Source organism: Grammomys surdaster, unplaced genomic scaffold, assembly GCF_004785775.1.
Source record: "Grammomys surdaster isolate TR1022 unplaced genomic scaffold, NIH_TR_1.0 126086, whole genome shotgun sequence".
Classification (NCBI taxonomy): Eukaryota; Metazoa; Chordata; class Mammalia; order Rodentia; family Muridae; genus Grammomys; species Grammomys surdaster.
In genome coordinates, this window is record NW_021620894.1 from 3,748,806 (window position 1) to 3,762,782 (window position 13,977).

Here is a 13,977-nt window from a genome sequence, read left to right on the forward strand (position 1 = left end):
ATCTATCTATCTATCTATCTATCTATCTATCTATCTATCTATCTATCTATCATCTCTGTGTGTTTCTGTATGGATGTCTGTGAGTACACCATAGTGCACATGTGGAGATCAGAGAACAACTTGAAGGAGTTAGTTCTCTCCTTTCACCCTGTGGGTCGTTGGGGTCCACATCACGTCAGAAGTCTTGGCAGCAAGTACCTTAAACCCACGGAGCCGTCTCGCAGGCCCCTTCTTTCCCTTTCATCCAGAGTACTTTGTATTTACACAGACTTGGAGAGCGTGGCTTGCTACATACTCAGACTGTATGGTAATCTCGTGGCGCCATAATGTGTGATGTATACTGTAGACCAAGCCAGCACTGTATCACACATAGGAATGGAACCTGGGCTTTTCCTCATCTCTTTGCTCACATAGTTAATCTAATGGTCCTGGACTTGGAAGATGGCTCAGGGGGTAAGAGCACATGCTCTGCAAACATGAAGACCTGAGTTCAAATCCCCGACACACATATAAAAGAGAAGAGCCAGGCATGTCCGTGTAGTCTGTGTGTGCTTGTAACATGAGTGTTGTAGGGGTCTGGGACAGGCAGATCCCTGGAGGTTGCTGACAGCCAGTCTAAAACAGTGGGCTTCAGGTTAAATGGAGACACTGTCTCAAGGGAATAAAGGAGAAAAAAACAATAGAGGAGGGTAGCCAGTGTTCTCTACTCACCTCTGTATTGTGTGTACCAGCATACACATGCACACACACAGGCACATGCACACACACATACACACACACACACACACACACACACACCATGCACAGAAAGAAAGAAATGAATGAATGAATGAATGAATTAACTGTGTTCCTTTCAGCAGATAGCTTCCCACCAAGGCATTCACGACCAACTTTCAAGCAAAGGGCTGGTGGCCGTCCCATTCCCCTCCTGAAGCACACACAAGCTAAGCACCACACATAGGTTAAGCCAATGCCTTCTAGAATCCTCTGTCTCTCCCAAAGCTAGTGGGGAGTTGCTGTGAGGGTTCTTTACCTCTATATACGTCATCAGAGAGACTGAAAAAATAATGAAAATACTCTTTTTTAAAAAATTGACTCAATGCCAAATTGTTATAAATTCAAAACCAAGCATAGCTGGGCACTGCAGGCCCCAAACTCAGCATGTCCAGTTGGAATCAGGATGTGTCTGTTACTATATGTCTTGTGTCCAGTTGGAACCAGGATCTGCCCTGTCCTGTGTCTCTCCATGTCTGATTGGAGTCTGTGATCTCTCCTGTCCCCTGTGTCTCTCTTGCTCTCATAACTAATACAGATGCGCCACAGGCTCAACTTCACTGTTTTCTTACATGAGTTAACGTGGTCACCAGCCATGGCATCCCAGACATTTGACCAGCTACACAGCCTTTCCTCTCTCCCAAGCTCTGATTTAATTAACCTACTCTTCCTTCTCCCACCACCGCTGTGGCCTTGGTTGAGGCCCTACTGCTTCTTGCTGGACCATTACAACAACCGTCTTTCGGAATGACAACATTTTAAAGACATTATGCTTCTTCCTTCATTTAAAATATTTCCTAGTGCTGGAGAGATGGTTCACTCGTAGTACCTACAGGTGGCTCGCAATGGCCTGTAACTCCTGTTCCAAAGAAACCAATGTCCTTTTGGCTTCTGAGGGCACCAGAAATGCATACGGGTGCACGGGCAGACATACAGACAGAACACCCATACACTCACTTTCTTTCTTTTTTCTTCCTTCCTTTCTTTCTTTCTTTCTTTCTTTCTTTCTTTCTTTCTTTCTTTCTTTCTTTCTTTCTTTTTGGTTTTTCGAGACAGGGTTTCTCTGTGTAGCCCTGGCTGGCCTCGAACTCAGAAATCCACCTGCCTCTGCCTCCCAAGTGTTGGGATTAAAGGCGTGCGCCACCACCGCCCGGCTCACCCACACTCTTAAAACAAAATAAAAATAATAATTAAAGAAGAACATTACTGTTCTTGCAGAGAGCCTGAGTTCAGTTCCCAGTACCCACATCCAGCGGTTAACAGCTGTCCATAACTCCCACTCCAGGGGGATCTGACACTTCTAACCTTCACTAGCACCTGCACCCAACATCCACACCCCACATACATACGACTAACAAAAAATAAGGGATATTTAAAAGTATTCCCTATGGCTCCTATTGTATGTAGGACTCAGGCTAACATTTCTGATGATTTTTCTCACACTTGTCTCACTGGATGATGCTCCTCCCAGACGTTCCAAGTGAAGAGACACTTGTTGGATCTTGGAAGATTCTGGCTGCAAAGCCACTTTTGCCTGTCTGTTCTTGTCTCCTCTGAGACTCTCCTTAAGGAGACTCAACCCCATAGGCTGCAACTTTTGCCAAAACTTGCAAGTAGAAGGCTGTGAGGCCTGCTTGGTGGTGAGAACATGAGGCGAGCAAGCCAAAGGACGGATGTTTGGATCCCCAGAGCCCACGTGAAGAGGTGGGGGTGGGGGTGACTCGTTTGCAATTCCCATACTCAGGAGGCAGACACAGAGGATCCTGGAGCGGGCTGGCTTGTGAGGCCAGCCAGGTTGGCAATCTCTAGGTTTGACGGAGAAAGACCCTGCCTCAAAATGAATAGCTGTAGAGTGATCAAGGAAGAGTCTCAGTATCAAACTTGAGCTTCCACACACGCACACACATAGCCGCACACACATGTGCACACAAATACACATGGACATGCATGCCACACACACATACATAAAAAGAAAAACAAACTTAAAAGCAGGCCTTCATCTCCTTCCCTACTGACTGACCTGCTCTCTTTTCTAGACACCCAGAAGGCTTCGAATGGTTTTGGCTACAGCACTTAGTGAGTTCCTTTGCACTTGTGTGGTTACAGGTGCTTCTCATTGATGGGTTGGTTACAAATGGCTGGAAGTGGGGTGACTAGCATGACTGTGGCATCCATTCACTATACATCCTTGGGGGCTAGAACAAAGTTAGGTTTTTAAAATATTAGTTGAATTAATGGGCGAAAGGGACAAATGTAAATCTTCAGAGATAAATACTTTACCGGAACTCTAATTTTCTTCTGTAGTTGTGACATCAAACAATAGTCTGGAACTAGAACAGAATTAAAGCTAAACACATAGCGAATTCTCAGACTGGAGCCCTGTTTCCATGGCTCTTGTGCAGACTTAGGCAGAAGTGTGCTTCAGCGAAGATCATTACAAAAATGCGACGTTGTGTTATTTTTAGACTAGGCAGAGAAAACTACAGATGTGAAAATAAATTATACTTGTCAAAAATCAAATCATTTTTCCAGATTGTCACCAAGAGGCCCACTTGATGCAAGAGAATGAAGGAATTCTCTGGTTTGCAGAGGCCCCACCTTCCTGCAGCTACAAAAGAGGGTCGGAATCCTGCCTGGGTCAGCCTTTTCATTGTCTATAGTCTAAGTGAGGGGAGAATGACTTTTGGAAAGAAAAAAAAAAGACTCATTTGTGTTATATTTTATCCACCCTAGAGATTTTTCATTCCAGGAGCCTTGAAAGGGGGGCACAGTCCAAGATATGGGAAATTCTTTTGTCTGCAAATCTCTGTCAGCCTTAGAAGCCGCCATAGTGATTTTCCTACTGCCTCATTTTCTAAAGGCGGTTGACAATTTACAGCTGTGCCAAAGTAGATATTTTGCTGCCTTCTTGTTGGCAAGAAAGCAACATGACCAGCTCCTGCCCACACAGGACTCTGAGGGGCCCAGGCAGGCATAAGTCAGTGTGAGCAGAAGTTGAGCTACCTCTCGAGTCCTCGGCATGGATGAATTTTCAGTTTGAGTTCTTTGAATATCAAATCTTTCAGAATGTCTAAGTCATTACAACTCTCTGAGTTCTCATCCATGGTAAGTTTCCGGGTTGGAGAGATAGCTCAGCAGTTAAGAGAATGCTGCTCTTGCAGGGGTCCCTAGTCTGATTCCCAGCGCGGCATCAGTGGGCTCGTAAACACCTGTGACCCCAGCTTCAAGGGAATCTGATGGCTCCGCCTCAGCAGGCACCGGCATACACACGCACACACCCCCACACAGACCTGTGCATACGCACACATAATTAAAAAGAACAAAATAAAGGTTTAAAAACATAATGTACTTTCTTCGACACCCCAATGGTGCATGTGTGCATACACACACACACACACACACACACACACACACACACACACAAATTGAAGGTTCCATGAGATCTAATATTTATTCTGTTCTTCATAGGCTGATATTTTTCTTCCCCTTTTCCAGATGTGAAAACCTGCTGGTTATTAAACTTCCCCTAACCTCAGCGTTTCTCCTGTGTAGACTGACGATATCAATATCTACCTTGGCATTTTCTCTAGGAATAAATGTGCTTAACAATTTGCCCAACACTGTGCATGACGAGATAAATATTTTTCTCTCCATATATTCACAAGCGAGTCGCATTTTCTGGTAGACTTGCTTAAGCTTGCTTTTTGTTTCCTTGTTTTTCTGAGGCAGGGTCTCGCTATGCTGCATGCATTGCGTTTACTGCGGAGCCTAGAGTGTTCTTGAACTCATGGTGATCCTCCTATTCTAAACGCCGATGTTCCAGATGTGCACTGTCATTAGATTCATCTTAAGATAGGATTCTTTTGTTTTTGCTCTTTATATAAAAATCTTATGGGGTATTTTTTTTTAAGATGGGAAAAGTTTGAAGGATGAAAAAAAATTAAGGTCAGTTGAAGGCTTTAAATCTTGCGATAATTGAAATCAGACTAATTTTGGCCGTCTAACAGCACCCTTTCAGAATGCATTAGCTGTTCTTTAAGCCACTTAGTGAAGAAACTAATGTCACTCATTACCAAAACGGAATCCTTGTTAAGTGCCTCAGGGTACAGGGAACAGAAAGGAAGGCACTAATTGAAGTATAGAGATCAGGGAATTGAAAAACTATGTAAAAAAAAACCTTGCCGCCCCCCCCCCCCCCCACCTCATTCTGGAATGAATGCACATGAGAGAGGCAGGTGAGTCACTATTTAGAAACAAACAAGCATTTGACGCCAAGCAGTGGCTCTGACCATGGTCCCTTCCTGTATGTCTGACACAAGGATCATCATAGACTCGGGACACCAGGAAGTGACCCCTCACCCTTGCCCCACACTCGGGTAGGAATAATTTGACCTAAGCTTAAAATCTTTCTGTAATTTTCATAATGTGACAGTAGAATTAAGCTCCAAAAACCAAATGATAGCAAAATGTGAACTATAACTGATTTCTATAAAATAAGTAGCTTTCGGGGCTGGAGAGATGGCTCAATGGTTAAGAGCACCGGCTGTTCTAGATCCAAAAGACCAAAAGGTCCAACTCTCTCCTCTGACCCCTTTGGACAGCGCATACACACGACACACATACCCGGGCAGGCACAATACTCATGTACATATAATTAAAAATAAACAGATGTTTAAAAGTAAATAGTTTTCACTAGGTCCTTGTTCCTCTGAACGAAATTAGAATTGATTGATATCTCATCACTTCCAAAGAGTTTGTACGTTTGAGATTTTCTTATAATGAGGAGTTTGACAGGTCAAATGTTTGTCAACATCCTCATCTAAAGATGCAAAAAACCTGACTCAGCTTGGGGTCAGTTTCAGCCTTTGATCCCAGTACTCGGGAGGCAGAGATAGGTGGATCTCTATGAGTTTGAGACCAACCTGGTCTATAGAGTGAGATCTAGGCTAGCCAGGGCTAAAACTGAATTTTAGAGAAATTAGAATATTTGACAAAGACCTCAAGGACGTTTTGAAATCTGAAATGGATGCCCTTCAACTGGTAAATGTTCAGAAGATAGACTTTAGAAGCTGGTTACATTTCGTCACAACAGTTTCCACGGATGCACGCCCGCCATACTGTCCCTATACCCTGAAGAGAGGTTAAATAAGAGATGGAAGAGACAGAGTAACTGCCCTTAGATGCGTGGGTTAGTTTAGCCAGAGAAGTATTAGCAAAGTTACCTGAGTGGTCTTCCAGAGTAGGCCCTCCATGAACACAGTTGACTGACAGGTAGGTTTGGTCAAAAACCGTGAAGTCAGCCAAGCAAAACCACCCATTTGCTCTACATCCTTACCTTGCACCGGCACCCAGAACAGCAAACTGAGAGTTCCCCACCACATGCTGGCTGTGCTGAGCGGGAGGGAGTCTCTGACAGCTTCCTGTAGGTTCTAAAGTACACACAGGCTTTTGAAGAGAGGAGGCTGTAGCTCTGTGACCTTCCGCGTGTCACCTCTTCCACCTACTCCGAGCCCCCTCTTACTTAGCTGCCCCTCAAACACCTCCTGCTGGAACATTTTGGGGACCACAGGTGTCACATCCATTGTGGAGAGGTGTGAATGAGGTGTCGGTGACAAACACTGCTCCCCCACAAGTGGGTAGTGATGGTAGTGGTACGTGGTGAATTGACTCTGAGGCTTTGGGGGGAAGAGAGAGGGTAGGAAAGATTAAAATGTCCCTGTCTGAACGTTGTTTTTTTAGCACTTCTAGTTTATTAAGCAAATAATAGCTAGATAATTTTTTTTTGCCCAACTTTCGTGGATATTTTGTGTTTCTGATTTGGATAACAATTTCTAGTGGTTATTAGATATACTGATTCATTCATTCATTTTGAAATCTTTCCATTTATCCGCTTATCTATCTGTCCATCTACTTAACTGATATGCCCATCTGTTCACCCTCCCTTCCTTCTCTCTACGTATCCAACGTCACTATACGCCGCACATAGATGATCAGACATGAGACAAAAGTCCCTTTTCTGTTTGTTTGTTTGTTTGTTTTTTAAGAAAAATGTGTTACGGGGAGAATTTAAAAATTGCAAATAGACAATTGTGGTTCACTTCCCTCATTCACTGAGATAGATGATTTCATTTGGACTAAGTTGTCACGAGTGACTGGAAGGCTGAATGGATGCTCCGCTTGGAAACACTATTCTTTTTTTAAAAATAATTTATTTTTATGTACATGTGTGTTGTGCTTTCACATATGTCTGCATACTCTGTGTGTTCTTGGTGGCCACAGAGACCAGAAGGAGGCCTCAGATCCCCTGGAACTAGAGTTTCAGAGAGTTGTTATCTGTTGTTGGGTGCTGGGAATAGAACCCAGGTCCTCTGAAAAAGTAGTCAGTTCTTCTAGTCTCTGAGCCATCTCTCTAGTTCCAACACTACTCTTTCTATGCTAAAGTCTAAAAGTCTAACATGCTTGATATGATTTTCCTAGAGCATTAAAGAAGATCTTATTGTTACTTAAATATGGGACTTCCCTGACTGGCTGTTGTACTTAAAATTCGGTCTGCAGCCGATTGGTGTTGGTTGTGGAGCCTTTGGTCCCATGGTGCTTAGCTGCTCTATGTCAGCTATTGGGAGTGGGACATTGGAGGTCACGGTCATCTCCAGTTCTGCCTTAGCTGTTTCCCTGATCTCCAAAATTTGAATAAACAGAACTCTAGTTACCATGCCATGCTAGTCTAGCTTTGATTGACTGTGTGTCTGAAGCCTTGAGCATGTAATTCTAGCTCTAGGGAGATCTGATGTCTTCTGGATCTCACAGACACATTCACTTATATGTACACATGCACACACACACACACAGAGAGCACATGTATACACATAATTCAAAATTAAAAGAACCTTTAAACAGCAATAGAACTTTGTTTAATGTCGCAAAAGTCCGTTGGTCTCAGAGATTAAGAACTGTCCCTGAAAATCGGAGCAGAGACTGAGGGCCAGTCCTACTTGAGACCCATCCTATGGGCAAGAACCAATGCCTGACAACATTAATGCTACTCTCTCTGTTATGCTTATAGACAGGGGCCTAGCATAACTGTCCACTGAGAGGTTCCACCTAGCAGCTGACCAAAACAGATGCAGAGACCTACAGCCAAACATTAGATGAAGCTTGGGGAGTCTTGTGGAAGAGTTGGGGGAAGGATTGAGGGAGCTGGATCCGGTAGGAACTCCACAGGAAGACCAACAGAGTCAACTAACTTGGGCCCTTGGGGGCTCCCAGAGACTGAACTACCAACCAAAGAGCATACATGGGCTAGACCTAGCCCCCACCTCACACATATGTAGCAGATATGCAGCTTGGTCTTCATAAGGGTTCCCCAACAACTGGAGCAGGGTAGGGGCCTGTTCCTGATTCTGTTGTCTGCCGGTGGATCCTGGTCTCCTAGCTGGCCTGCCTTGTCTGTCCTCAGTGGGAGAAGATGTGCCCAGTCCTGCAGTGCCTTGATGTGGCAGGGTGGGTTAGTATCTAGGAGGTGTCTCCCTCTCCTCAGAGGAAAAAGAGAGGGGAGAATGGGGAGAGGGGTTGAGTGAGGGGTGACTGGGAGGAGGGGGTGCTGCAATAGGGCTGTAAAGTGAATAAGTGAATTTATTAATGGAGAAAAAGAGTACTGTCCCTGAAGGAAATGCTGCAAAGCAGGCCAGTGTGTGACATGTCCTTGTGGTCTGCAAAATCCTTCCTAATCATTCATAAACTATGCTTCAGCCTGCAGCCCGCAAGTGTCCCCAAGGGGAAGAATTACAGATTGTGACCATTCATTGAGTGGAGAGAAATGATGAAGCATGGTGATCGTGGCCAAGGGGGGCCTTTAACTAGTCTGCAATGGGAGTGTGTGTGTGTGCGCTGACCACCTTGTAGGTGAGAGGCCTCAAAAGTGAGAAACACTTTCCTCCCATACTTTTCCAAGTTCTTAGCTGGAACCAAGTAACAACAGATAGAGTGAGAAGAGAAGAGGAAACAGTTTGTCTTTGTGTGTACTTCCTATGGGCATGTGTACGGGAGGCACCATCGAGCGAGCAAGTCTCAGGAGGCTGGCTGACAAGTCTAAGACTGCCTTTCAGCAGCCAGCCATGGGGCTTGACAGAGGTTGCAATACAGTAAACAGGACGGTGAATCTCAGCCAACAGCAGTCAGGGATGTGAGGGGAAGGAACAGAGAATCGCTGGTTAATAAAGCTTCTAGAAAGTTCCTCAGGTGCCCTGTGGGCAGGGCCTGAATGAAAGTGCCTGCAGTAAATGTGTCCTCAGAGAACAGGGGAGAGGGGATACCTCAACACACGGATGTCCTGCTTTTTAGGAAGTAATGGGGAGGGCGGAGACTACTTATTTGCTTGTTGATTATTTCTGTCTGCTGCCTTTTAGGTGCCTACAGCTCAAAAACATCCTTATCCAAAGAGTCAGGTTTGGATGGGACACATTCTGGAAATGGCCACAGTTTTCCATGAGGACCATGGAAGGTCAAGAAGAGAGTGTCCACCAATTTGTCACTGTGGTTCCCATTTCATGAGGTCTTTGTGTTTTGTTACGTTACTCCCAGGGATAACACTGAACGGGAAGATGAAGAGGACCAGATTGCAGATAGACAAAAAGCAACCACTCTCTATCCATTGTCCGTCATTCCCCTGTTGTCAGAAGTGACAGAGCTCAGAGAGAACTCTTAAATAGGCCACAAATGGACATCATAGGGTCAGAGCAAACAGGGGATTTCCCCAGGAACCAACACTACTGGGATTTTTGTAGTAGTTCTAAGTGGGCCTATTTTGACCTTTCATGCTCTTGTGAAGAACCCTGGCCTTTCCTAACCACACACAGTGGTGGGATCGCCTGTTTCCCAGCAGTCACTGCTGCTAATTCACACTTGGGGTAGGAGTCTTCAGAAGCTGTTGTAAAGCCTGCTGTGGGGGTTCTAAGCTGGACCAGCAGCCTTTGAAATCACTTATGGATCCAGAATATTTTTCTCAGGAGCAACAAAGATCATGGATAACAGTCAACACAAGAGGGATGGAGCCTGCCTCATCATCTGGACGATACAGTCACATGACCTCTGTGTGTGTGTGTGTGTGTGTAAGATGGCAAGAATAACCATGGGGACTGGGAGATACGAAACATCTTGTGAGCATCTTGTGGTATGGAGATCTTCAGACCCAGGTGGCTAGGCTGAAAGACAGCAACAGCTGCAGGATGAATTAGCATGGAGAAAGGGCAGTGCCCTCGTTATCTGTAACTGTCAACGTCACACAGCCTAGAGTCATCCAAGAAGGGAGTCTCAGTGGAGAGACTGCCTAAACCAGACTGGTCTGTGGGCCAATTATGAGGAATTATTGTGTGTTAATTGATGGAGGAGAGCCCAGCCCACTGTGGGCAGCACCATTCCCTACACACATAGTCCTGGAATGTGTAAGGAAACTAGCTAGCTAACCATGAGCCTGAACAAGCTAGAATGTGTGTTTTCTGCTTCAAGTTTCTATCCTGACCTCGCTCAGTGGGGACTCTGACCTGGAAACTGTAAGCCAAAGAAATCCCTTCTTTCTCTCGCTTTGGTTATGGTGTTTGTCATGGCATTGGGGATGAAACCAGGTCAAAACTGACAACTAGGTTTCTGCTTTTTGGAAATCCTGTCCTAAACTTTCATGAAGGAGGGAGAGGTTTAATTTAATCAAACGGACAACTCTAGAAACAGCCAAATAAGAGTTTATTTCAGAAAAAAAAATGTCTTGCCTTATATGCCCAAGGCCCTGAAAACCCCTAGTATTTTAGCAAAGAAAAGAGGAGAAAGGCGAAGAGGAAGAGGAAGAGGAAGAGGAAGAGAGGTAGTGGATTGTAGTTTAAATAAATGACTACAGAATAACCAAGACTGCTTTCACATCCCAGCTCAAAGGCTGGAGACTGACCCTTGTCTTCATCTGTAATCAAGAAAGTTAGAAGGAAGGCATGAATGGCTATGTTCTGAAAAATCCCAAGCATCCCACTGATGTCTTGGGCTCCTGCAATATTTCCATGAAGCTTCTGGAACGGTTTTAGATAGCCAAAGTGGGTACACATCTAATTCAGGCACTCAGGAAGTAGGGGCAAGAGTATCAGGAATTTGAAGCCAGCCTGGGCTACATATGGAGATCTATATCAGTCTGGGATACATAGGAGACCAAAAAAAAAAAAAAATCAAACAGAAAAATTTAGGCCATTAGTCCAGGCCTCAGGAACCATGCTGACATGGCTATTGTCATGACATCGTGTGAGTGTGTCATGTGACCATAAGCTAGCTATTAACCATCTGTAAGGCGAGGCTTCCTCTTTCTAAATCAGCATAGTAGGATTATCAAGAAGACTGAGGGGCCATAGACATTGAAGAGATAGGTCAGTGGGTGAAGTAGCTGATGTTGCAAGTTTGAGTGTGATCCCCAGGAAAGCATATAACAGCCCGACATAGACTCCACACTGAGGAGGCAGAGACAAGCAGATCCCTAGGGCTTGCTGACTAACCAGCCCTGTCAAGTCAGAGAGCTCTACATTCAGTGAGATTCTGTCTCAAAAGTTAATGTGGAGGGGCCAGACATGGTGGTACATTCCTTTAATTCTAACATGTGAGATGCAGAAGTAGGCTGATTTCTATGAGTTAGAGGCCAGCCTGGTCTACATAGAGAGTTCCAGACCAGCTAGGTCTATGTAGTATGTGTTTTTTTTGTTTTTGTTTTTAATGTGGAGTGAACAGAGAGATGGTTCAGAGATTTAAGAGCACTGGGTGCTCTTACAAAGAACATGAGTTCAATTCCCAACATCCACATCAGGCAACTCACAATCATCAGTAACTCAAACTCCAGGGAATTCAATGTCCTCTTTTGGCTTCTGTGGGCACCCATACACACAGATTGACTTATATATACACTCAAAGAAAAATAAAATGTATTATTTAAAAAATGAAGATGAAGAGGGATTGAGGAAAACACCAACATTTTCTCTTTCTTCCCCATACATGTGCACATACCTGTACACACATGGACATGTACACACACACACATACACACACACACACACGAGTACACACACAAAGTAAGTAACAAACGGTACATATGTCGGGACTTGATACATATAAACTATTCAGTAAATGTTGACTGTCACTTGGCTAGCCCCGGGGCAGCCTCATCTCCAAATCTATACTCTGTGAGCTTCAGATAACATCCACACACTTCATCTCGTTACATTTTAGCATGTGTCACACACTTCCTGTAAAGGCCAAGCAGTAAATCCCCCAGGCCATTCCTACTACTGAACTCTGCACTAGAAACTTCTACCAAACATTACTGCACAGTCTTTTGCCATAATTGGTTCTTGCTCAGCTGGTTCAATGGCCGTCCTCTCATGGTCTCTACTCCTGAGCATCCCACTGGAGAGCACACCTCCTGCCCCATTATGTGTCCCAAAGTCATTCTCCACCATGGCAGCCAGTAGGTCCTGTCAAAGTTTCTAATCATCTTATTGTGTATTCACTGTCTCTCTACTCCACAATGGCCAATGCTTGGTTCTCTCCTTTGCTGCTGCAGCTCTACTGTCCCTTTCTTACTAGGAACACGCCATTCAGTGAATCCTATGGAATCTCTAGAGATAAACTCAGGTTGACTTTCATGTCAAGCACTTTCCCTACTGGGTCATCTCATTAGCCCCCTTGGTTTGTTTCATAAAATAACTTTATAGTACCCGGTCTCTTTACCTTGCAAAATTATCACCAAGATCAAATGAAAACAATTTTAATTAGGGGTCGTTTAAGCAACTTTCTGAACAAAATTCACACGAAATCAGCCATAGGTCGTGGTGCATGCCTGCACCATCAGTACTCTAGAAGTAGAGACAAAGGAGATATTGGTATGTTTGAGGCCAGACTAGGAGGCCAGACTAGGCTGTGTGGTAAGAGCCTGCCTAGAACAAATGCCCCAACCTCAACCACGAGTACAACAAGATCCCCACAGAAGCTTGCCAATGCATCAACTCTGCCCATTCTCTTTTTACAACACCCCACTCACAGAAGAAAGAGAAAGAAGGTATCTGTGTGAATGAGGCTTCCATTCCTCATCCCTCACATTTCCAGGCGAGTAGAACCATCCTCGAGGAGCTTTCTCTTGGCCTTTTAAAAAGCTGTGATTAGCAGGACAATGGTGGTGCACGCCTTTAATCCCAGCACATGGGAGGCAGAGGCAGGCAGATTTCTGTAAGTTCCAAGGCTAGCCTGGTCTACAGAGTGAGTTCCAAGACAGCCCGCTAAAATAAACTCCATCTTGAAAAAAAATAAAAAAAAAAGCAGTTATCTGTATTCATATGTAGCATTTTGATATTAGTGTATGATACCAAGTATTTTATATCCCTTTTCCCATTTGATTCTTTTCTTAATTTTTAAAAATATTTTTAAGTTTTTCTTTTTAATTTTTTAGTGTGTGTGTGTGGGGGGGGGGTTAAAGGGAGGTTAGGCTTTCTCTGTGTAGCCTTGGCTGTCCTGGAACTCACCCTGTAGACCAGGTTGGCCTTGAACATTCAGAGATCAGACTGCCTCTGCCTCCCAAGTGTTGGGATTAAGGGCATAAGCCACCACTGCTTGGCTTCCAATTTAATTGTTAAAAGTGTGCTGGCAAAAGAAAAAAATGAAGAAATTTAAAAAGGAGGGGGCATACGGGGGGAAAAGGAAGGGTCATTACTGTGGTCATTCATAGGTGAGATGAATTTAAGGCATGGAGCAACCAGCCTGAGACTGTGTCATGTCCAGCTTGGTTCCTGGAAGCATCATCTTTAGTACAGCCTGGCCTTCCCTGAGATGATACATAGACCTTCTGGACTGCCCAAAGAACACAAAGACAAACAAAAGCTGACTAAGCCAGGACATCTTTTCCTGGCAGAAACCAAGTCATCTGGGGTCCACATGTGTATTTCTGGAAAATGCAATATTCTGTTTCTTTGAGAGGAAGATGTTTTTGGTGGGGAAAGAACACAAGGGCAAAACAACGCACCCAACCCACACAAACAGGAGAAGCAGTGCATTTCGCTGAGCTCAGCTTAAGCAGATGCAAAGCATGCTGATTTTTTTCTCTCTCTCTCTTTTTGGATGTGTGACCAGCTTTTGCAATAACACAAAAGGGCAAAATGAGTTTAGGAATCTTTCAAGCAGAGAACAGCTGAG

At 44.4% G+C, this 13,977-nt stretch overlaps 1 protein-coding gene across 1 annotated transcript in view; it reads right to left on the reverse strand.

Moving 5' to 3' along the window:
* The window catches only part of Crtam (cytotoxic and regulatory T cell molecule), a 27,804-nt gene extending 21,610 nt beyond the window's left edge, over positions 1–6,194 (reverse strand). The window contains exon 1 of the mRNA XM_028755830.1: positions 6,110–6,194. Within this exon, the coding sequence (XP_028611663.1) occupies positions 6,110–6,155 (46 nt within the window). The 5' untranslated portion in view covers positions 6,156–6,194. The remainder of the gene's footprint in view (positions 1–6,109) is intronic.
* Positions 6,195–13,977: the final 7,783 nt, after the last annotated feature.